Raw genomic sequence first — 26023 nt, 5'->3', positions numbered from 1 at the left:
CCATCAGAGCACAAAATGCTTTGAAGATTGCTGTTCAGCTTTCATCTGCTAAAAATTGTCCACAAGAGGCATTTTAACAAACAAACAAGTCAAATCTTAGTAAATCCCCTCCCCTGCCATGGCCGTTAAAAAAAACATAACAGAAAAACACACCCTTAAAATCTTAAGACCCAACTAGGCCCTTCTTATACATACAGTACATACATATATATATATAATATATATATATATATATGATATATATATATATATAAAATATACAGCTTACAGTTTTGTAGTCCTATTACAGTTAAAGCAGACTGAAAGGAGTGAGACTTTGTTTAGGAGCTTGGATCAATAAACAAGAGGTCTCAAAACCCCAGGGAGACAGCAGATTCGGGAGCCTCTTCAAAGAGCACAAACTGTCTCTCCAGGAAGCTGAAACACAGAATAAGGCCCTGTACTCTCTGCATATGGAACGATGCCTTGTAGGGATCAGGAACCAAGTTAGAGACAATACTTTGTACCAAACCACTACAGAGCTTGCAAGTGATCCAAAGTGGCATCTCTCCACTTCCTCTGCAATAGACCAACAGGACCCCTTGGGAAGCCTTCTGTCATAAGTCATATGGCTAGCTTTGTAAAAGCCAATCTTGTCTACACAGCATGAACAATTCTCCACAGAGCTGGGGGAAACCTGACTCGCTTGAGCCTCTCTGCCAGCAGGCTGGTCCCTAGATTTAGTGAAGAAACCACCATCCAAATTTCTTCAGATCTCAGAGACACCTGGAAATGTGTTCTTAAACACAGTTTCTTGAAGTGAAACCAAAAAAGTCACTTTGTGCAGCTGGGAGCAGCACGTCTCTTGCGCTACTTAGTACCTGTGCCCAAGCGTACTTATGAAGCTAGGGAGGACAGACAGCGATATGGGTACTTGTTTGAAGACTACAAGAAAGTGCAGCTGGCTGTGCATTCATAGAGCATGGCTGTTCTCTAAGGCAGTGCTTCGGGTGAATCAAGAGAGTAAGAAGGCCTAGTTCCATGGGTTTATTTCCTGGTACCAAGAGATGGGATTTCTGGTTTCAAAAGCAGCCCATTTCCGAGACTAAGCGTCATGTTGCCACTGCTTCCAAGTAACTCTGCAGCTTACGGACGGTCGTTTCATCCAAGGAGAAAAGGTCAAAGTCAAAAGTTGTGTTGGTAACATTAAAATGCCCAGTTTCCTCAATGAGATTTACAATCTAGAGGAGAGAGGAGATGTTAGACGAGTTCACAGGCAGACCAAAGCACTGGAAAGGATGGTTGTGAGCCACTGAACCCCCTCTCTTGCCCTTATGAACTAAACGAATTTCAAAGGCTCCCTTTTGACGAGGAAAGGGCCCAGCTACAAATACACATATTGATTTGTTCAGTTCGAAAGAAGCACGGACACTCCACTTCCCTTCTAAACCATCCCAAATTAGTTACCTCTTTTCTGGGGACTCAGAGGAGCTCAAGTAAAGTATGGCTCTAAATCAGACAAGGTAAAAAGGGTCTTGAAACCTACATTTTAACCGCCCTCCCCCTTTTTTTTTTTTTTTTAAATAAAAAAGTGCTCACTTGCTGCATTCCTGGATTATTCCTATTTAAAATCAGCAGAAGTCACTGCCTTACTGTATACTGCAACTGAAATTGCAGGTTCCCCACAAAGGTTAGGGGTCTGATTTAGATTCTAGATGCCAGCTAAGTCACAAGGAAACAGACAGCAGCCTATCACAAAGTTGACAGGGGATGTCTACCTGTTGCAGCACATTGCGCTCACGTAGCGCCATCAGCCGTCTGTGAAGCTCCACCAATTCATCAGTATAAGCCTAAGAAAGATGGATAAAGAGAAATAAAAAAAAAAATGACAAACTTGATGCATTTCCATCATTGCTGGCAAAATGTCATTTCCTCCGTGAGGACAGAAAGTTTCAGATGCCCAAGATCACCTCCCAAATTTAATTTTTTAATATTTATATATTTGTAAAGAATTAGACCTAACTGCTAGGACACACTAGGACCCCCACAGAAGGCAGATTGTTTGCCGATAAGGCTGCCTCAACATTTCTCGTGCGCATATCTGCAAACCTGAGCTCCTCTGGGAAATAATTTCATAGATTTCATAGATAATTTCATAATGACAATGCAAAGGAAGGATTCAAGAGAAACCACAGTGCAACAATCTGAAACTTCACCTGGGGAGAAGCGTCACTCCCAGAACACACACTTCTCTGGACTGAGAATGTTTCTGTACTACTATCTGAGACCCTACTAGCCTGCTGCCAAACTCGCAACTTCAGATTCATCCCAAGTGGCTGGCACAAAGCGGAAAAGAAAATGGTTTGCAGTCTGATCTGAGAGCCCCATCTTGTGATTCTTAGCAATCCTAGCTAGTGGGCTCCATGAGAAAGGTATTAATTAATAATTTCAATTAAAAGGATTTCTCCATGGAAGGATCAGGGCAGAGAAGAACTTGGCACATGAACATCAGCCAGCTGAAATGAGCTTTTTGTTTAAAGAACACACACTGTTTAAGTTGCCCTCAAGGAGAGAAAGAAGGGAGTTACACCGAGATAAACAGAGCTTTCAGTGGAGAGTGCAAAGCTCGGCGCAGCACAGTAAAGTAAATGAACTGAAATTCTGAAGCATTCTGGTAAAGATCAAACAGATCTTGTTAATAAAGTCACCCCCAGAGCACCTCTGACAACAAGTGCCTTCAAAAGAACAGACAAACCCACGTGATTTTCTCCGAGAGGCTGAAGGTAGAAAGGATATGGGATTCATTTCTTTATCACAAAGAACTTCATTTTCCTAAGTCAACATTTTTCCGATATTAGCATCTCTGTGTCTGAGCTCAAATTGTTGCAATCTGAATGGACAAGAACTCAACCCAAGCACTTGTTTTCATGAAAAGTGTTCCCCTCTCTGCATGAACAAATTACCTTGTCATATGTTCCCTTCTTCAGGATCTTTTCTGGCTTGTTGCAGGATTCTGGACTCTTTCTTCCAGATGCCTGAGGAACAACAAACACACACATAGTGGTTTGTGACCAAAAATAGTTCAGGCAAGATGGAACTTTAATGGTTTGGGTGCATGGCAGCCCATGGAAGGAAATCCTCTGGCTGACCTGGACAATGGAGAAGAGGAGCTCTGCAGTGAGCTGCATCCAGTAGTCCATGGCACCATGGACAGAACAATGCTGCAGGAATTGAGGGCAGTGGAGGCAAGAGGGGAAAAGGAAACATTTCTCCATCATTAAGCACTGGAAAAATACAAAACACTTTCTGCCTTGCTTGATTTGAACAAAAGGGTGATCTGTAACCTCAGCAGCTCTACAGTGTACTGCAGCATCTTTCAGTTTTGGATAAAGAAGTGAACCACGTAATATGAAAAAGTTTAAAGCCCTTGATGAATAATGCCCTGGTACCTGCAAACTGGCACAAACCAATCTCATTCCTGATCATCAAGATGCCTGTCAAAAAAAAAATCACATTAAGAGAGATGACTGAAAGATTATCATAATCTGTTCCTAGAAGCAGTGCCAAATTGTTCTTCAGAGTAGGTTTTCTAGCACTTTGTTTTCACTAGTTTGGGTTGGGTCTTCTCACTAACAAACTGAACTACCATAATTAGGATATCACTTACAAGTTGCTTCTGGTTTTCACACTACACTTTCCACACATCAGGTTTGTTTTTATTACTCCTAATGGAACACCAAAAGTTTCCTTCTCATCTTGATATGAAATCCTACAGCTAACTAAAAACAGTCTTCTTTAGTTATCATATAAAATCTGTAGTACAGTGCCAGAGATTCATTGATAAGGGCATAAAAATTAGTTTACTGCTCTTTCACAAATTCTATTAGATTTCTTGCCATTCTGCTGGCAAGATGCTTCAAATACAAGGTGCTTTTCTAAATGCCAAAGAGGCAGCAAGGCGATTTTCAGTCCAAATATGTGACTGACATTTCTGGGTACCTGACAATATTGTTTACTCTCCACTATCACCGTAATTCTCAGAGCATGAATGACTTCCAAGAAGCCATATTATATTCTGTTAAAAGAGATCCTGGCCAACACATCACTCACTCTGAAATACTTTTTCAGGTCCTGCTACAAGTAATCTGATTGCTGCAGTTAAAAGGCTGTACTAACAAGTTATTTACAGATTCTAGTTTGCTTACACTGTATATTGTAAGATTGCTCTGTGAAAAGCACATTATCTGGACTGCCGAGCCACTGAGATTTGCAGGGCGTCCGCAGGCAGTCACAGCAACAGAAACTCAAAGTGACTAGATTAAGTGGATGGTGTTCCTTGAACTTAAAAAGCATAACCCTCCAGTTCTTCCACAAGCAAAGCTCCCAGGGCATTCAGTGAGAACCTCGAACATTTAGCTTCGGCAGATGCAGGCCAAAACCAACAGTGGACCATTGCGTTGACACCCACATTACAAATACCTTATTATTAGCTGGGGGCAGCTTCTGACTGGGAGGGGGTTCTCGACTTGGCAGGCAGGAATCTGCACTGTTATCACTGTCACTGTCACTAAGACTCAGTCTGAAAAAAAGAACAGCACAGAATCAACATCACTAGTTAATGCCAAACAAATCTACAGCTTGCTTTTTTGGTTAATTAAGAAGTGAAATATATGAATTAAAAGAACTCTTAATTGGATGCAAGAGAATCCCAAGAAAACATGGTTTCAGTATGCTCACACTCCAAATTACAAGCCAAATGTTCCAAATTACATCTTATTATTGCATGTGCTTCCACACAGAAGTTCAATGGCTGTATACAAGCAACATAACCCGCTTTGTAATGAATGAAGAGGAAGATTTTGAAATTCCCATTTGAGGTGATGACCTGAAGGTGCACCACCACAAACTTCAACTGTATTTAAAATACAGACTGTTGAAGAAATTAGATTTGGAAAAGCATAACTCAATGGGAACAGCGTGGAAGTAATAACAGCAGAAACTAAAGCAAAGAAGTGAATTCTGTAGTGGATATAGGACCCCATTTAAAACCTACAGCTACTGCCGGGGAGGCAAGTGCTTGATTTCAAGTGACCAACATGAAATGCCAGATGTTGACCATGGCAGCATCTGAAGAAATAAGTACGAAACCCAATGATTTCCATTCTCTAAAGTCAGAAACAGCTGTTGGCCTAATCCCATGGGAGACACAGTCAAATCAACTCTCAATGAGCACTAGCATTTGGCTGCAGATTGGTAGCCTGAAATAAGAGTGTGAACAGATATCCTTACAGCCTTGATAGTTCTGTAACCTCTGAATCAGAGGTGTCAAACTCCTTCAATGAACAGGGATGAACTTCACATTCCATTAAGATTTGAGGCAGGGTAGTATACAAACCCATGAGACTACAAATCTCAAGCAATTCCCATACATGTGCTCCCACAGTAAATATTTACCACTGCTCCTATATAATCTATTAATCATCTTCACATTCAGCAATGCTGCATCGAAAAAATGCTTCTGTTCAAAACCATGTTTCTACTTTTTGTCTCTCTCTTCCATCCTCCTTTCTCTTTTCCTCTCACCCTTTGTTTCCATGAGTCTCTTTTTTCCCTTCTTTAGTTGTCTGATCCATTTCTGAACACCTAGTCTGCTGCATACTTAGCTCCTACCCCCTACTGCATCCCATCTGCTAAATTAATCATCAGTGAAACAGTCAATGCCGACTTCTGAAGTGTTGTCAAGCTTTCATGTCAACACCCCGGTGACGGGAGGCTGAGGAAGGGTTTCTTTTGTGATGCTTGTTCAGTGCCTAGCATTGTGGGACCACAGGCCAGGAATGACATTCTTATGTACCACTGCCATATAGATAATGATGTGACAGGCTTTACACAAACCCAGGAAGACAAGAACGTACTGGTTACACTCAGTACATCTTTCAAAGACTTCCTTCTCAACTGTGAAAACTCATACCTTTCCTTTTTAATGGAAACCACAATTCTGCTGTGACGTCTGGAATTAGTTATGCAACCCTATACTTTGTCTCCTCTCCCATTTCATTTTCAAAGCATCTTAACCTCTCATCCTACCTCTTCCCTTTAAACCAATCTCTGCCATCTGTATTTCAATGAAACTGCTCTCCAAATATCCTTTAATAACTACACTTGAATGTGTGCAGGGTAGAGAGGGAGAGGGGAGATAGCTAATTTGCTGAAAAATGGGGTCTCAGGGTCACTAACACTGTTCCCAAATGCAAATCATCCTTGGGGAATAGTTTCAACACAAAACACCTGAAAAAAAATTCAGAAGAAGTCAAAACAGAAGGTTTTTAACTGGGCTCTGTTGTTTGCTTTTTTAAGGCATTTCAATATTCTGTTTGGGAACTCCATTTCCTTTTTAACATTTGCCAAAATTCAGAGATTGTTTTTTAAAAAGGGATCAAAGCCCCCAAACGGAAAAATCCTCTTGATTGACCAAAATGGAATTTTCCATTTTTTTCATTTAACCAATGAAAAAGCTTCTTGGTTCATGACAACCAGAAATGAAATTGCGATTTTTCATTTGACTAATGAACAAAAAATTAATTAGGGCCATACAGCCCCACAGGGCCTCTCTTCTATATTCATTCCACTCAAATAACTTTGGCAATTTTGAGCCCATCGACTATGTAATATTCTTCAAAACCTTCTTTTCTTGGGCTTCCGTGACACAATCCTTATCTAATTCTTCTCTCACTTCACTAAACGCTCCCTAATTGCATGTTCCTCCAGAACAACACAGGTCTTCAGGGACCCGTCCTTGATCTGATCCTTTAGCTCTTGTGCCTTCACACACACCCCATGACCACAGTTCCTTCACCTTACAAAGTTATGATGCAAAAAAGTTATAAAACGTGCAAACTAAAGAGATGTGCCTAGGCATCTACCATCTTGATTTATAATGACCTGGAATCCCGGCTGACTGGGTTTGGTTTGACTGGTGTGTCTTCCCCAGAAGAGCTGTCGTCATCATCTGATTCCTCCGATTGCAGATCCTCTACCATAGAGCGCAATGGGCCTAGTGTTAGAAGCAAGGGAGGAAAAGAAAGAAAACGGTTAGTACAAATGCAATGTTATATAGCTCAATCCCAATAGGACAGCTATGATCTAAACTTTCTCTCTAATGCAACCCAAAGATGACATGATTTCTTAAAATGTCACAGATGTTTAACTCCTACTCAGACATACAGCAAGAGAGACACGGCCTACACGTCTGCTTAAAACTAAAGAGAGGCCAAATATAGATTCATTTTAAAAAGGACATTCTTACTTCAAAACATTTCATATATTTTCAGGAGTGTATCTATTTTCCCCAGCCCTTCTGTTAAAATAAAGGACACATTTATTGCACATATGCAAGGCCCCATTTTTAAAATATGGTCCTAAACATGATATTTGTAATAGCACAGTGCCTACTATATAGCCATACACTGAACACAGTGGTAGATACTCCACCTTTTTGCATTCTTGCTGGACACAATAAAGCTTTTGAAATACAGTACAGGGAAGAGCACAAGGGATGAATTTAATTCAATCAGTAGGTCTTATTTCTATTAACTGGGATTGGAAGAGGAAAGCCAGTGCCTTGTGATACTGCAGTTTAATCAGAACGGAATGAATTTATAAACTGGAAGTTTGTAAGCACAAGAGAATAAGTTTAAAAAAAAATTAAGATCATATCAGAAAAGTCTCTATGGCCATATAAAGAGTTCACCAACTAACTGCCAGAGGAAGAGAAAACTTAGTTTGCAACAAATGCAAAGGCATTACTTTTCTTTTCTTTGCTGTAAAGTAACACAGGTATCATCAGCTCCTGTCTGCAAAACCAAACTAGGACCCTGGGCTCAGAGAGAGGCCTGGAAAAGCTTGTTTTTCACAATGTCATGAAACAGTCATAACATGCATTTAAAACAAAACAAACAAGAAACAATACTAGATGCACCTGAAGAATATCCCACCTTGAGTGTGGTTCTGAGATGGTTCAAAATCCGAGTCCGAACTGGAGTCTGAGCTGGAACTGGAGTTGGAGGGACTGGACAGGACAGACTTCACCCCCCATAGAAGGGGAAAAAAGGAAAAAAGAATCTTAACCTTTCAAATCCAGACAACATTGCCAGGGAGTGCTCAAGATCTTCATAACACCACTATTCCTTTCAACATCACTATCTACTGTACTCAATGTGTTGTGTTTTTGGTTTGTTTTTTTTAAATAAAACATACATGCTGCAATGTCAATGAATTTTAAGACCGTATAGGCATTGGAGGGATTACGTGAGGAAGACCTAGTGAGGAAGTGGCAACACAAGCTTCGGATAACCAATCCCCCTCCCCCTTCAAGTACTAAGACCTGGCTTCTCAAGCCTTGTCTGGGATGATGTAGTTGGGGCTGGTCCTGCTTTGAGCAGGGGGGTTGGACTAGATGTGACCTCCTGAGGTCCCTTCCAACCCCTATTTTCTAGGATTCTACTTTGACTCAGGTCTCAGAGTTTAACATAGCACAGGAGAACCTGAAACTCAAACTGAATAAAACAAGTTCATTGTTAAATGTGGAAGACGAGTGAAATGCAAAATGTAAACAACCAGACAAACCATGGAAAATAGATTTGTAAAACTCCTTTGGCCTCAAATAGCTAGAAATTAAGGATATGTCTTATTTAGAACTTTCTAATTTTAACCTGATGGCAATGCCTTTAACTTCATAGCAGTGAGTGCTCTTTTAGCGTGGCAGTAGTGGCTTCGCAGAACATGCTTATTTGACACTAATTTTAGATATTTTAAGTTGCTATCAAGCCTTGACCTATATACATCAAATAAGAGAGAGAGTGTGTGTGTGTGTGTGTTTAATTTTAATGCCAATGTCAGCTATTATTTATTACACTGTATTACTTGCGGCTTGGACACTGAGAACCTGAAAATGAACAGATTAAACCCAGGAGAAATCAGCTTCAGGCTTTCAGTGTCCAGGCAGAGAAGTTAACAATATAAAGCATGCATAAAAAAAAAGTTTAACTATTAGTACTACACAGAAATGTCAGTTTAAAACATGATTTTCTGCACTTAACACGGCATCAGATAGCTGTAAAATGCTTGTGCTCAGGTGCCAATGACCACAAGGGGGTAGTGAAGGATAAGTCAACCATTTGATTTAAATAAGAGAATGGACCATTAAAATTATTTCTTGTAAGGATTATCATAAAATATTTCTTATGGGTGTCTATATTCATACTTCCCCCCATATAATAATGCAGATGGGTGAGGACTGGATAAGACTGTTAACCATGATAACAATGCAGTGTTGCCTCTAATTCCTCAAGAAATTCAACATTTAGCTTTTCACTGTGGCCATTTCTAAAAACCCACTGGTTGTTCCATCCAGCTGAATACTAAGCAGTCTCCTACTGATCCATTTTTTTATAGGAATATCAGTACTAAACAGCAAAGCACTGCAGACTTGGTAGTGTGTAGGTCAGTATTTAAACATTAACAAATGACGACAGTGACAGCACTCTCTCTCAAAATACCTTACAGTTCCAGTTTGTCACATAGATTAACCAGACCTGCAAGCATCTAAAACCAAACCGGGAACCACAAGTGCTAAATAATATGTCACTGTATTTTACCTCCTCCTGAATAGCAATGAAAATATTTTAACACTGGAAATATTTGCCAGAGAGGCACACTGCGGCAAGGGTTGGAAAGTTTCTGATATGCAGTTTGGTTCAGGAAGATTAACCCCATTAAGCTGACAGCCACCTGCAGGTGCTGCAGTTCTCATCAACACACTGCTTCTGAATATTGTTTAGGGCAAGGGTGTCAAACTCATCTGGCCCTGCCAGTGGGATGTGGGGCACATTTTTCAGTTTACAGGCTAGATTGGGTGTAGAGACCCTCCTTCCCTCCCTTTCCCCCTCCCACTCTCCTCGCATACCTGAGCCACTGCACACTTCAGGACTGTGATGTCCAAGTGTGGCGCCTGCTCAAGCTGGTCCAGGACCTGTGCTGCATGCGCCACCTGCAAGCACCCCAGGTCCTGGACCAGCTGGAGCAAGTACCACATGCAGAGCTGTGTGGCTGCTGCTCTAGCTAGACTGTGCCACGCATGGTGTGTCCTGGCTTTGGGATCTGCACCTCTTGCAGCATGTGTCCCAGACTAGCTGCCACATCAGGTGTGCAGAGGCAGGGACTGTGCAGGCCCTTGTCCCGCACCATGGGTTTGCACTGTGCCCTGTATGGGTCTTATGGGCCAGATGGCTGGGCCCACGGGCCACATATTTGACACCCCTGGCTTAGGGAGTCAACACAACTAGTTAATCTCTGACAGACCAGCAGATGCTGTTCCCTAACTTTTCTGATCTCAGAGGACGACAGGGGCAAGAGATAAGGAAATTCTATTCTCCTTTCCCCCCCACCTCCTACTTCAAGTCCTTACCCATTCATTTCAATCATTAGTGCAATACTCAGGCACTTTGCGTGGCTTAGATTACAACATTTCTCAAGAACACGGGCATAAGACCATGATGCTGCCTTGGGCCTCACACAGTTATGCTGAGCAATCAGTGCCCCAAGTCACAGGGAGGAGACATTTTTGAGATACCTTGGCTACCAGTCATTTAAGACTTTCCATATACACTAGCTAGTACCAAGGATTGACCTCATGACGGGCAATCAGAGCAGAGGAGTTTCAAGCTCTCACCGGTCCATCCAACTTTCAGTGAAGTGCTATTTTGCAGCCTACCCTGGTGCCGTTTGCCCTAAGTCTGCACAGAATGTAAAAATGCCTGGAAATATGCAAGTAGCTGAAATGCTCTCTCTGAAATGCAAGGTCTTTTAATCTTGTTCCTGTGCCTGTAATTAGTCTATGTTGAAGGCTCCCTGCTCCAAGATAGGTTCACATGATCATGTCTCATTCAGTGCCTAAGTATCCAGGCACTAAGTTTAGACATACAAATATACCTTGTTTTCGATACAAAAATTGCATTCGGATGATATTTCTGATTACGGGGAGATGTTCTACAGCCTGTTATATGAGAGGTCAGGCCAAGTGATGGCCCTTTTCTGATCTTAAAATCTGTGAATCTGGGTATTTCTCTTCTGCAAATGTATAGCAGCTTTATGCAAATTGTTCCATTAACCAATTCCTCCTCTCATTCCATTCTGAGCATTGACAATCTAAAGTTGGGCTGAGGTTAACATCTGGGTGATATATTTGTGTTTGCAGAACAGCTAGACAAACTTGCTTCTTCTGCATCTGCCACTTCCTGCCTCCAAAATCTGCTTCCTTCTCACCAATCCAAGCAGCCTTCCTAATGCATCCTCTTCTAGAATAGTTTTTTCTCACCATGCATTTATTAGGAATGATATATCCCCAAAGTACATTCACAGAAAGGCTACTTGGCTTAGATATAGAGCAGTTTCCTAAACTATGGAAAGCTAACCTTCCTGTCAGGAAAATGAAACCACCATCTTATCTTTTCCTCATGCAGCTCTGGTACATGCTGAAGGATTAGGATTATGTACTTTCTAAATATTGCATTTCTTCTGCTCCTGCAGTTAGCCCTTCCTGGCCTCCTTATGACAATTTTAGAAAAAAATCTGGTACAACTCTTATTCATGTGTTCTTTTCTTTCTTACACACCTTCAATAGTAATACATTGTGTGATCTTCAACATCAACAACTGAAGTATCACAGAAAACTAATTTAGCACCCCCTAATTTGGATTACCTGTTATTTCAGGCTCTGCAAATTCAGGCAGACAGCACAGGTTAGCTGCATTCAGCAGGACCTGAGTATTCTTTGAAGAGACTTTTTCTTTAAGTTTGAGACTATGGGGAACAAACAGGAAGTCTATCTACATTTGCTTCAAATCTCCCCTGTTCTGGGAGCTATGGGTCTACACAGAATCAAAGGATCTCTGCCATACAGAAAAGCCTTCAACACTAGAAGGAGACAAATTTGGACTTTTCGAACACTTCGATGAAAGTGCTGAATCAGTCAAGTGACAATTGCATTTCAAGCGCCTTCGGGTTCTACAAGTCACTAAAATCCCACTCTCTTTTTTGTACATATATTCTTAACACCCCCCCCACCCCCAAGAATAATAAAATTGCTAAAGTGATTTCCATAGTAATTAACCCACCCCAAAGCTTGGACTTGTGGCTTACAGTACTTCCAAAAACCTTTCATGGAATAATCAGCCTTATAGGCATTGTATATGATAACCCATATAGACATCTGAACCTGTAAGGTACATCCGTTTCAACAGAGCTCATACATTTCTTGATTTTGAATATTTTAGCTCACAGAATGTACAAGTTCCATTAACAGAGCTTACAATTTTTTTATATCAAACCAATTTAGCTGATAGGGCAACACCACTAGCCACTTAACTTTAAGAGCTTACAATTCTCTATGTGCACTGAGTTTATTGGCTCGCTGAAGAGCAATTAGCTTCAAGCATAACATTTTATCTTCCACGGTCACCAGAATCTACAAACTGTACAAGAATTAGGAATTCAACTATGAGGAACTGACTGAGCTCTCAGGTTTGACTATATTCAGTGCGAAAATGCCAAAATCTTGTCCTTCATCTTTGCAAAGATATTTGATGCACTTAGTCTCATCTAAGTCTCTAAGACAGTTCAGATGCGCATTTTTTTCCTAAAGTTCCATATCTGTTCTCAAAATATGTTTTAAAGATGACTTATGAAAAAGCCACTACTTTAGTTCATCAGAAAAACGCTGAGAAAGCTAGACAGTAATTGATATTACCAGTCTTAAACATTCTTAATTGGTAGATAATTCTTATGGTTCCATCATCGTGGCAGTGCAGGGTACAAACCATGACTTACTCTTTGACTATAGTACCTAGAGGATCCAAACAGGAGCAGGGTACAACTGTGCTAGGCACAGCGCACAGTTAAAAGGATCCCTGCCCTAAAAAGATTACAAAGTCTAAACAGCAAGGACCAAGAGAAAGGGACAGATTCCAAGTAGAATAAAATGAAATGTCACTGCTTCCATGACATTTTGGTCCTTTTATTTTTAAATTCTTTTGAAATGGCTAGGTTTATTTTATTTCTTATTTCATCATATATGAGGTAGTAAGGAGAAGTGACAGAATGGGAAGTAAAGGAAGGAAATTAATAGCAAGCAAAGGATCTGGGCGGGTAGAGGGAATAAGGGAGACACCTAGATGAAGAACCTAGAAGTTGAAAAGAGTGAGAGAAGGATAAAGAGGAACACAGTGGAGGACAGATGGAAAGAGGCTTCAGCAAAATGATTAGGAGTGGGGAAAGCACGAGGGGAATGGAGCAGCCAATTAATCAGCAAAGAAAGTATGCCCACAATGAAAGCTGGAGACGGCATGGTCTGATGGTGTCACCAGAGTCCATAAGTACCTGCTGCTGCTGCTGCTCCTGACGGTTTGACTCTCTGGCTGGCTCCACCCTGGTAGTTTCTCCTTTCCCTGAGCCCACATTGCTGGGGTAAGGAGTGGACCCAGACAGGACCCAGTCCCCCTGGAGGGAGAGATTGTCTCTACACAGATCTGGGTCTCAGGGCAACGGGGAAGGGGTAGACCCAGATGGATCTCCCCCCCCTTCCACCACTCCAGACACATCATGCACATATGCAATATTTCTACAATTTACACAAGCATCACAAATCATGAGAAAATTACACCAAGGGGTGGATTTGAGTTGTACAGATAAACTCGCATAGTTATACGTTTCAAGTGCTGTGCCTGGAATCCCAGACCCTGATCTACTGAATGAAAAAAGTTAAAGGCTAAATCTAGTGGTGCAACCAAGAAAGATCTCACATTGATCTTTAATTTCTACTTGAGAGCCATTTAAAAAAAGAGCTCAATTTTTCATCTTACAGAAGAGACAGGCAACAGCCCTTCTGTATCTTCAGCAGAATTCACCCCAAGCAAGTTAAGGCGCCAACACTATCACTTGGACAATTAATATGTCAGAATATAAGCAGAATTAGGAATTGCACTTTGACATATAAATATGCTAGGAATTAAGAGTTGTTTTGGCTATCTGTTCAGTGCTAAATCAGTGATAAGAAGTACCATTAGGCCAAGTGGCTGCTGAGAATTTTAAGGCATCTACTTCCAAGCATGGCTGGAAGCAATATTCTATTCCATTAAAAAGTCGGTATTCTTGTTGTGCAACATGCCTTAGTGCGTGCAATTGCTGTCTTGCCTTCGTCTCAACTCAACTCTCACTTCAATTCTGAATGCACTTTGGTGGCCACAGCTTTGAGAACTGCTGGAGCTGGAAGCCAACACACTGTACCTTCTGTAAACTGCAGCCCTCAGAGATTAGTATTTTACACCGTTTTTGAAAAGTTAAATGGTAATGTTTTGACTGATAAATCATGTTGGAATTCAACACCCAATAACACATAACTTACCAGGACTGCTTTTAAGTCAAGTAAAGATTTTCAGGCATGTCCCCTAAATTATTTATCAGGAAAAAAACAAAAGAGTCTGAATTTCCCTAGGACAAACCAGAGTCTCTTCTGCCTTCCTCCAAGGCAATGAAAGAGATTAGGTGATACTGCTACACTGATCTTAAAAAACAAACAAACAAAAAACAAAAACACATCTTATCTCCCGCATCTGTATACAAAACATACAATTCAAGGGATGATGAGAACATAACGCTTTTATCTTAAAATGTAAGTGGGATTTAACTCCTACTTAAATAAAGAGTCCTTCCATGGCTCTGTCCTCCCTGATGAGTATATTTTGACTGACATAAAATAACCACAATAGGAAAAAAATAAATCAATTTTACAATGTTTTAACTAATGGAACTGCAGCTGCAAATGACTAAAGTAAGAATATTAGCTGAGTCACCTCTGCTAAATCCCAATATCCAATGAATATTTTTAAAAGTGCCTTGAAATTCCAGTGTTACATTTGAAGAGAAGCGTAGTGTCCAGAGGGTGATTGGGCCAGTCTGGGGTAATGTATGGCTCCAGCTTGATATTTAAAATGAAGATACACATGCTCTGCACAAAGTGCCAGGGACACACACACACTGCTTTAATTAGAGCAGCTCTGGAGCCGCTCTAATTAAAGCACCTGGACTGTCACATGCATCAACATCCCTGCCCTGAAAAGTGGCAGTGGGGGTGTTTTAACTAAAGCACATCGAAAGAGCTTTAGTTAAAGCACCCCCACCACCATTTTTCAACACAGAAATGCCGATACACGTGATGCTGGAGTCTAATTACCATGCTCCGGCAGACTCGATTACCTGAGTCTGCTCCAATGCGCTGTAATTAGTGTGTTGGTGCAGCCTTGATGCACATGTATGGGTGCCATTAAGCGTAGCCCTTAGGCTCACAGCATATGCACAATCCAAGTCCCGAAGCGGGTAAAATTTGGGATGAAATGGTTGCACAGACAACATCAAGACCAGGGCCAGCTCAACAGTAAGCCTCAGCAACTGTTTATTTTATAGCATTGCTGAAAAGTCAGGACTGGCCTAAAAAAAAAGTGTTAAAAAGTGACAAGTCTTACTTAGAGCCAATTACTGTTTTGTGCACCCCTCTGGCCAAATATGTCCTGCAAGACATTTTACATTTCATTCTAAACCAGGAAGAAGAGAGTTTCTTTTGCGACTAGCCTCATCCAGACTAGCACCATATGGAGGTTTTCTAGTGTGGGCTGGATCAGGAAACTTAGGCCTTATCTTTACAACTTTCCTGCTGAACTCAGGACCATGCAAAGTAAATCAAACCCCATCCACTTGCTCCCACTCTAAACATACAAAAGCCCAGAAATGAGGTGCAGCTTCGAATAGCAGTGAGCCTTCATGCTGGCACCACTCTCAAGTTCTCCCAAGACAAAGGACTGCACTTTACTGGTTTTTACTGGTGGCCTTGGGAGTGAGTTGGCAGGGCTTATTTCCCATTTCTAGGCAAGACAGAGGAGTAGTATAAACATGGCCTTAATGCCTCAATAGGCTCCAAGTGCATTTTTCTCAATGCTCCAATTACTTTCTGACTCTTAGCAGCACATGTAGGGGACCCTTCCTCTCCCCCAACACCAATCTGAGTTCGATGCAGAAATAAAAAAAGGTAAAGTGGAGGAAATACTTCCTCCACAGCTACCTAAAATGGCAAGACAGTAAGCCAAGCCGTGCCCATGGTTTAGTCGTCCAGTACTGTGCACCTGAAAGGCAGAGGCAGAAAAAGGACCATGAAGCAAGGCGCAGAACACGTGGATTGACTTTTCCACCAGGCACAAGAAGAATGCTGCTATGATTTCATTCAGAACAGAGAATGGAGTGCCTAAGCATTAAACAACACCACTTAAGAGAAGTGACAGCATTCCCCACCTCCAAGCCCCCAAGGAAGGGGAGGGGTAGCGAAGCACCTCTGCCCTCTCTCTTACCAAGAGGGCTGGGACAAGGGAGTGGAAAGGAGTATAGCTTCCCTTAGCTCTAGACATCTACACCATGACTAAATGTCCTAAAATAAGTCATCGCTGATATAGCCAAGTCCCACTAGGGGGCATGTGGGCCAGTCACTGCAGGTACCCAACTTTATTAGAAATCTTAGCACAGCAGGCCACAGTTCTCGAGTTAGCAGGTGTCTGGCAGCACTGACTAATGCACTATATTCTCTGTTCTTGGCATCGGCCTCAGACAAGTCACTATATTCCTTTTTTCATTTTTTATATAGCTTTTTCAAAAAAAAAAAAACAAACCAAACCAACCCCCTCCCCCCCAAGATTAATTCTCTCATTTTTACACTGGGATCGCGCTGGGCTCAAAACCACAATTTCAAAGATGCTAAATGGACATAAGGCTTGTACCCCTATTCTGTAAATGTCACTTCAAAGAACCCAAATATGGATGAGACGATAACTTAGATATACATTTCAAGATTAACTGTGATTGCAGGCAACTCCTTGTGTAGCGCTGAACATGTGAAGCAGTAGGATAACTAGGTAGGGAGGACAGGAATCACATGAATTGTGAACTCTGAGCACTGCAGTTTTGCTTGAAATATAGCTATGCAAAGGCCATCTGATTCCCACCTTAGTCTCTGGATGCTGTACAGCATTTTCTAAGTGTCAAACCACATGGCTCATCAACCCAGATAAAAAGAAGAACCCATTCTCACCTCTGACTTAAAAGAAGTTTCATCCTCTGAATTCGACTCCTCCATCTCCACAGGTTTTTTGATCTCCTTGGCTTCACTTTCTGATTTTACCTTTTCCACTTTGGCATTCGTCTTCTCCTTGGTTTGCTTCTTCTCTGGGTATGAGGAAGACGAGGTTCGAGGAGAAGTCCCTGGGATGTTCTTCCCCCCTTTGGAGCTGCTCTTTTTTTGCTTTTTGGCACTAGGCTTTGGTGACTCCACATTGGAGGGCCTTTTGCTGGAAGACTTTGACTCCGGCTGTGGCCCACCCTTTGGAGAAGTGTTCTCCAGTTTGGTCTCTTTCACAGCCAGTTTTGGTTCCTTGAAAGCAGCTTTAGGAGGTGCTTTCTCCTCCTTAGGCAGTTTGTTCTCAGCTGGCTTTCTAGAGGAGTCTTTCAAAGGCTTGTTTTGTTCTCGTTCGAGGTCTTTGGAGGAGTTTTTGCTCTCAGAATCTTTCCTTGGCCTCTCTCTATGCTCCTTGGTTACTTTATGTGGTTTGGATACTTTGCTACTGTCCTTGCTTGCATCCTAAAATTCAGGAACAGAAGGCTAGGTAAACGTCTAAGACCCATTTGTAACTATTAGCCAAATGTGCATGAACCATGGAGGAGACAATATCAAGTGTAAAACAAAATGAACTTTTACACTAAGGTATTCTTTTAAAACAGGCATTCTAGAAACAAAACAAGAAGTTTACCAAGCTAAGTATTTTGCTCTGCCAAAGCAAGCTATAGTTGCAGCCTGCTCCAACATGTGCTATGTATCAACTCATCCTATACTGGAGCTTGGCAAAAACAGTAAGGTCTCTGATAGTTATGACAGAACCATGGCTTGCTACCACTATTGATCTTTATCTACAAGCAGTACATACAGATCAGATGGAAACGGTCCGTCTCAAGGGACAGGTGAGCATTATGGGGAGGGAGTAAGTAAGTCTGCTTTCACTTGTGGGTGACTAGCCCGCTCAAGGTCACATGTGATCTTCAGCCATCATGGCAGGAGGAGAGTCAATATGGAACGGAGAGTAACAACAGCCTCTCTAATTCAGGCATTTATACATGTACCTTTTCGTTCTGCAATGCACTGGACATCTGGCGGGTCAGAGCAACTTGATTAATCGAGTCTGCTACACACGTGAGCTGACGTGCACCACATGTAGTTGTATAAGTTGCAAAATGCGTGTCAACATGCAAAAAATGGCTGTGGTGCGCTTTTGAACTAAAACACCTCCAATGTGTTTTAGTTCAAAAGCACACTGCCACCATTTTCTCAGCGCTGAAGTGCATTTCGCCACTTACACAACTGCAGCGCAAGCATGCACACAAATGCCCTTAGTTTCTATTCCCTATTCACCATGTCCTAGTGTTTGATTTCTGTCAAAAAGAAACTGAATTGGTCACTATCAAACAAGTCACTGTTACCCTGCTGCATACCATAAGCATCAGGAGAAATTAAAAGTGCAATTCAAGTTTAGGTACCATAGGGAACATAGATAATGGGGGCTGGATACAAAACAGAAGGGTTTAACCTAATGTTTCGTGTTATGTAGACTAGGACAAAATGCAATGCAATATCTTAAGAGAGTTACCTCCCACAGGCTTAACTACCTATATACAAGCCTGGCTGCCTTAGACTAGTGGAAAGATAATTTCATCTTCTTCTGAAGCATTAGGAATAAGCTAATGCTGAATGGAGGAAGTTTTGATTCTCTAATCCAGTAGCACTCAACCTTTTTGGTCCACAGGCCGGACTGATAGTGCCCAGGCTGCCCATAAGCCAGATGAGGCTGATGGTCCCAATCTAGCATAAGGGAGGTGGAGAGGGGGCATCCCAGCTCCAACCTGGCTCCATGGAGACAGGAAGACGGGAGGGGGCAGGCAGGGGGTGTGGCCCAGCTCTGTAGGGGAAAGGGGACATGACCTGGCCCCAAGTAGCTGTGCAGGGCTGAGTTGGGAATTTGGCAGGGGGCACATTTATTACAAGTGCTCCCTTGCACCAAATTTCTCAACCTGTGGGGCACCCTGCAGGCCGAATACCTATGGCTCTGATGGCAATCAGACGTTGAACACCCCTGCCCTAGCTGGCCTCACGCCTGCTGGAATGAGACTGAAATCCTAAGGCACTCTGACCACAGCTTCTGACATGCAACAAAAAGATCCAATGGTCAGAAAGAACTTGATTTTGGTTTTAAACTGAGGCTAGGGAATCATCAGCTCTAGCAGCTCATTGTGCAATCCCAGTTCTCTAAAATTCCTCAAACTTCTCTTTCATTTTTCTAAAATTTCACTTCAAAAGGTAGCAGCAAATCACAAGAACTCTAAAGGAATCAAGGTGTCATGGCACCGCAGGGAACCATGAGATCATTTTAAGGGTGCCATGCAATATTACCTCATTTACAGGCATACGCACACCTATCAGATTCACAAGATAAACTCAAGAGTTTTCAAAAAGAAATTCACAGCATCAAAAACAGTCTGACGTTGCATTCTCAGGTCTTTGCAACAAAAGAATCACTCCATTGTCAACAAGTGAAAGCTGGAAGCTAGCACTTTCCAAAGGGTGCCTTGAGTCTAAAAATGTTGAGAAATACTGCTGTGGTATACTGGGACTACCTAAATCTGTGTGGGTGAATGGGTAAGTTATTAAACAGGAACCCCCACCCCCTAAGAGGCCCTTATGTAGTTCTTAACAGGCCAGAAACTGAGAATGGCAACAGTGATCCCTGAAGACTGCACCTCCTCTGTGATGCCAAGGAAATCAACTTCGCTGCTTAGAAGAGAACAGCACAAAACAAAAAAGTGAATTTCCAGAAGTAGAATGCCAAATAACCAAAATGACTGCATAACATGCCACTGACCTTTGACCCATGGGATGGTTTGGTCTTCTTGGGATCAGAGAAGGCCGAGAGTGGTATTGTGGGTAACATAGGATAGTCAGGACTTGGCCTGGACACAGTTTCTGCTCCTTCTGGCATTACCATCACCTAGTAATAAAACAGAAGACAAAATTATCTGCGAGTAAAGAAGTACTGCATTAACATGATTATTTGCAGGCTTAGTGACTTAATGAATGGCCATTTTTATTCAAGTCTTTTTCCTCTTAAAGAATGTAAGGAGCATCTCCTGCTAGATTACCATTTAAGATTCTCAACACTATGATAACACCTCAAACAGAAAATATTCAAATTCATGCCCATTCTCTTATGTTCGCAGGACTTGGAGAATTTTTGCAACCAGAAATTGCCGTGGTAACCAATTTATTAGCAAGATCAGAAGCACAACATGAGGAGAACCACAAGAGGCCAAAATGTCTCGATTCCACTGTATTCAGTCAAAGTAATTCAACTGTGAAGTTGAGGCTGGAAGAAGAAAAAAAAAAAAGCCTCTTTCACATGTTTTGCTCATGAGTAGGGCCTAGTTTAAATTGTGATTTTGCATTTTTTTTTGTGAAGACCACAAAATTAAGTGATTTTCACAAAAAATGCAATTTGCAATAAAATCCCATGATATGGCCGCTTGCTGAAGAGTTCCCCAGCAAGAAGACATATCATGGTATTTCACTGTAACAAAATGAAAAATGGGGCCACACGGCCTCTGTCCCCTTCCTGCCACAGCAGTGCCTAGCCAATAAACCTGGCCCAAGAGGGGGAAGCCATCCCACCAGAGGCCAGCATTCCCCTGTGGCACTAATCCACAGGTGCAGGGCAGCTGCAGCAGGGAGATGAACCACATGGCCTCCCCCAGCACAGTGGGGGCTTATCCACCCCCCAGCCCAGCATGTTCCCTGGCCTACCATCCCCCAGGACTGGCTGCCTGTAGCCATGTGCCCAGGGAGCTCTTGCCTCACATCACAGGGCAGCCCGGCACACTGGGATCTGTGGGGCAGGGGTGGGTGCAGAGCCCTCAGGGCGCAGCGCCAGACCCTGCTCAGAGGAGCTCCCAGTCTGCAAGCACGGCAGTGCCCTGGGCCAAGGTGTTCCTGTTGCTCCCCACGGGCCAGGAGTTGTGCTGAAAAGGGCCAGGGCAAGCTGTGGCATACCTCCTGCTGGCATGGCAGTGTGAAGCTGGATGCCTGGTGCTGGGATCCCACTGCCTCCTGGCTGATGCGGCTGCTGCCCACACTTAGCTCTACCTCGGAGGCACTCCTCTCCAACTGCTCCCCTCTCCTCTTTAGGGGCTCTCCATTAAGCCCCTAGGCCTGGAGCTGTAGCCTGGAACCCTCCCCACCCGCCTGACCCTAAACCTGCCATACTGAAACAGCAAAATTGAAATGAAACAAAGGATATCAAAATAGCCTCAAAACAAAAACGAGGCTAGCCTAAATGTTTTGAAAGTTGAAACGTTTCGACCGTAGTGCTGGGGATGGGAAGTCAGTCCAGCTAGGCTGACTTCTTATCCCCAGTGCAAGATCCGGTAGGGGGCAGGAAGGCGGCCCACTAGGATGCTTTCCTCCTCCCCCACCCCGCACAATCTAGTGGGGGTGATGGAGAGGCAGCCCAGCTGGGCTGACTAGCTGCTCTGCTGGGCTGAGTTCCTTTCCCCAGCCTCATGATCCAGCAAAACATTCCAAAAGTCTTACTGTTTTGACGAAGTGAAACAGTGAGGCTTTTCAGCTCAAAATTATATTCGATACAAAAGCACTGTTCCGTCCAGACCTCAAAACCGAAGTCAGAATGGAACAGTGCAATTTCGCACAGCCCTATTAGTGAGTTGGGCCTGCGAGCTAAACCAGGCCTTACTCATGAGCTAAAGGTTCAAAAAGGTTTTAGAAGTGTCATGTCATATAAGCAATTTGCAGGGAATCCATCCTATTTCTAAGCATCTGCCTACATCTGATGATGTACTCAACTTTAATATCCAAGTCTAGAGGAAAGCAATAATGCATGACAAAAGCTAAAACATACACAGTGTTAAAAAGAAAAGTGCAGCTGAAATAAGCTGCTGCTTCTTGTTTCTCACTTCTGAAAAAGTTCTGGACAAACTGACTTTGTATTTGGTCAAGTAACTAATACTTCCTCTCCAGAAATCACCTGCTTGTAGACAAACTTCCTAACAAAGGAATATATTTTACTGTTCAAGAAAGGAAGATAGTAGGCAACCCATCTGGCAATTAACTCAAGAATACCTCAAATAATGTGATGCAAACCAGGACAAAATTATATATCCAGGGTGGCCTAAAACTATCTCAAGACAAACTCAGACAAGAGACTAGAAAAAGACTGGTTAAAGTGTTAGAACACTGGCTGCTAACTGATTAACCTCACATGGAACTTGCTGACAACCTATACAAAACAACCTGATATTTCACCAATTAAGTCCTCAGTACCAATTTCTACAACAGTGGCACAGATGATCCATTGTGCCTGCTTTGTCCTTACTGCAGCTTAAAAGGCATTATCTATGTTTTGTTTTATTTTTTCAAACTACTTTGCCAATTTCTTCCCTCCAGCTCCTATTCTTTTTCTTGCCTTTTTTCATTTCTTTTTACCAGGTGCCAAATCTAACACTTGTAATCCATTCGCTACAGTCTTGATCTTCCATGTTCCTCATTTTCCTTTCATTCAGTTTTCCTTCTTTCTCTGTTTCCCAGGCATTTATTCCAGTTCTATAGTTTCATAGTTAGTAGGGTCGGAAGGGACCTGAGCAGATCATCGAGTCCAACCCCCTGTCATGGCAGGAAAGAGTACTGTCATTTATCCTTCACTCTAATTTATATGTTACTTATCCCACTTACTTCTCTCCATATCTCCTTGCTTTGCATGACACAATCAACTTCAAAATTATTCAATACTCATTAACAATTGGTGGCCATCACCTCTTTGTGCATGAAAAAGATGTACTTCCACATGCAGAGACAGGCTCTCTTCTTGGGCTGGTGTAAAAAGCTCAATGTGAAAAACATATTTTAATACTTCTCTCTAGTTCTGCTTCTCATGAGGTAGACCACTGCCTCCACACTTCAGAAATAGCAAGTAGCCAGGAGTGCCAAGTACTTAGCTTGTTTGTGGGAAGAATGAATAGAGACATCTCAACAGCCTTCCCCCTTTTTTTCAACCCGTGTTGACATGATTGGTTGCACTTAATGGCACCAAGCAGATCATAAAGGGAGCTCACACAATGAAAACAGCAACGACCAGATGGAAAAGAAAACGTCACCATCCAGAGGCATCCACAGAATACCTGAAAACATGGTGTTCTTACGACCTTGAAACGGCATGTGGTCTCTCAAACTGCATCTGGGAGCTGAAAAATAGCATTTTGCAGCTTCTGGCATTGCTGTTAAATCACCAGAACCCAAATCTGGGATAACCCCAGGATAAATGCAACAAAAGGCCACACGATCATTTACCAGAGCTAAGTTGATCAGAAAAGCAGACAGTCTAAAGTAGACAGAAAACTCTCACAACAAAATGAGCAGGCTACACCTTTTAACAAGCCTCTTCACATCTCTGGTTCTTCTGGCACTCACCCCTCCAGCCCGAATAAGTTTGCGGCGGAACTCCTTAGTGGGGTTGTTGAAAGTCAGTTTCTCACAGCGAAGGTGGTTCACGGGTGGGTTTCCCTCCAGATTCAGGAACAGGTCGTATGTAAAGCAGACTTTCTTCGGTTCCTCCTGAAACCAAGAAAGCAGAAGACTCGTGAAGGATCTTGGCAAGTATGCTCAGTTAGAGTTTTCAAGCGGTCAGCCCCAGGAATACTGAATAAACCCCTGAATGAATGTCACATTCATAAGAGGTTTCACCCCAAGATCACAGAAACCTTTTCAAACCTAGGCACAAATACTTCACTTTCTAACATACCTGTACTGAAGACCATATCTAATACTCACACCAGAAATTCAGACATAGGTTTCCCCTGTAGTAAGGAGTAATATACAAGGACATTAACTGACATCTGCCAGAACCTACTGTTTACAGGGCTCCCAGGTAGGACATAAGGTTCAAGAAAGCAAATGTGAAGTGTGCATCTTGCTCTTTAACACCACTAGATAAACACAGAACATGTCTACTGATCGATCCCCTTCAGGAAATACTGGAGCTATAGCAAAGTACATAAGAAATACATATTCTTTAATATTTAGGGAAAGGACAATTTCTCAATTCAAAGGGGCAAGGGTACTAGGGAGATTAGCTGAATAAAGGGAAAGTTTATTAGATTTGCAAAATCCCTTCGGATCTGCTGACTGCATGAGCTGAGTGGATGTTGCCCTCCTCCTTTAAGCTTTCTAGGATCTATTAATGAGCAGTCTTTAGCAGCTGAAATATGGGGTTTGTATGCAAGTCCCAGGGAGCCTTTTTAGTATTTGCAGCCAAATAGTTCACTTTCACTTAGAGCATCAGTGTGTAAAACAGCCTCCCAGCAGACAGCAGACTGCTACTGTAATTCCTTCTACACACGTATAGAATTCCTTAACAGTCTTTATCTTCTTCAGAAAAAGTAATATTTTCTACTAGTATCCACATACCAGGTTAGTAAGACAACACACACTTGAGATTTCCGCCCAGGTTTACCGAAGCTGATATGAATGCTATTAGTTTTTTTTCATGCTATGGAAGATTAAACTGTCTCCTACAATGTTATAAAATGAAGAAACCATATGCTAGGGCAGGAGAATCTGAAAGCGAAGGCACTTTCTCATAAATGAGAGGAACACAGTATGTAGAGAGTGAATAGTAAGTTAAATAAAATCAACCAGATGTATGGAACAGGGTTAACAGTTTGCGATGGGTAACAAAGGTAATGGGTGCAAGAATACAACTTTAAGCTGATAGTGTCCTCCCTGTGCATCACCGGCCACCATTTTTGGCTGTACAACAAAACGTGCAGCTATTAAGACAAGGGAATTTTAGACGCTGGGATGCTTTCAGTTTCTAAGCACGCAGCAGCACAGAGCGTAGCTCTACTAGTAGTGAAAGGATTCAATGGGTCGCACAGACAGCATCCTGAAGACGATTCTAAATTGCAAGGGGTGTCCTCCTAACAAAGGTAGTTCACCAACATAGCACCTATACAGCTATTTGCTATTGTCTTTACTCTGCTCTGTGGATAAAGAAATAAGGAGGAATGTCCAACAAGCCATATATGCAGGCCTGACAGTAATAATAATGACAAGAAAGGATTCTGTCATCTTATTGCAAAGGCAGTGGTCTCTGGGAAGAGGGGACACCTTCCCTCTACTGCCTTAAGGCCATACCTTTGATACCACAATTTCAAATGCTTTTCTACTCCCTAGTACTGCCACAGGCACTGAATTTGCTGACCAGGTCCCTACAACATGTAGCAACCATCTGTATATGTCCTACTCACTATGGCAGTCCAAAGCCTCAAGGATCTGGGTCAACCAGTATATCATCTTTCTTTCAACAGGGGTCTGCTTTAGACCAGTATCTCACTCTCATTTTGCGGGGGGAGGGAGAGAAAATTTCAGCAAATCTCAGCTTCAAGTTTAGGTTCCCCACTCCACGCTCATGGTTCGATTAGGTACCTTATAGGGAAATACTACCTTTGCCATGCTGAATTCTTTTTCGTAGTTCAACTTTCAGAGCTTTCCAAAACAGATGCTACAAGAACTGACCAAGCAAGTGTCACAGGCAAGTTCCAACCTCCTGATGTAAGGAATTAATGAATAAACTGTGTTCTCCCATGTGGCAATGAATTCTCACAAGCCTCAAGGCCAGAGCTGTCCCTTGGCGGGGCAAATTGGGGCGACCACCACAGGCCCCGCACTTTCGGGGCCCCATGGACAGTGCTATACAGGCCCTGAAGGTGCCACCACTCCATGAGGCTGCTGCACACTGCTGGCCTCGCACTCTGGCTGCTTGTCACCCCCCCCGCCCCCCAA

The 26023-nt window shown here is 42.5% G+C and overlaps 1 protein-coding gene across 1 annotated transcript in view; it reads right to left on the bottom strand.

Annotated features, from left to right (window-relative positions):
• Window positions 1–6: 6 nt before the first annotated feature.
• MLLT1 (MLLT1, super elongation complex subunit) overlaps window positions 7–26023 on the bottom strand; it is a 58562-nt gene continuing 32545 nt past the window's right edge. The window contains exons 4-14 of the mRNA XM_019556963.1: window positions 23651–23794; window positions 22168–22230; window positions 20040–20165; window positions 17165–17710; window positions 13414–13533; window positions 7974–8061; window positions 6922–7033; window positions 4459–4558; window positions 2943–3014; window positions 1758–1829; window positions 7–1220 (exon numbers count right to left, since the gene is read on the bottom strand). Of these exons, the coding sequence (XP_019412508.1) occupies window positions 1092–1220; window positions 1758–1829; window positions 2943–3014; window positions 4459–4558; window positions 6922–7033; window positions 7974–8061; window positions 13414–13533; window positions 17165–17710; window positions 20040–20165; window positions 22168–22230; window positions 23651–23794 (1572 nt within the window). The 3' untranslated portion in view covers window positions 7–1091. The remainder of the gene's footprint in view (window positions 1221–1757; window positions 1830–2942; window positions 3015–4458; window positions 4559–6921; window positions 7034–7973; window positions 8062–13413; window positions 13534–17164; window positions 17711–20039; window positions 20166–22167; window positions 22231–23650; window positions 23795–26023) is intronic.

This window comes from Crocodylus porosus, unplaced genomic scaffold (assembly GCF_001723895.1).
Source record: "Crocodylus porosus isolate Cpor-Errol unplaced genomic scaffold, CroPor_comp1, whole genome shotgun sequence".
Classification (NCBI taxonomy): Eukaryota; Metazoa; Chordata; order Crocodylia; family Crocodylidae; genus Crocodylus; species Crocodylus porosus.
This window is presented reverse-complemented; position numbering and strand designations above follow the sequence as displayed.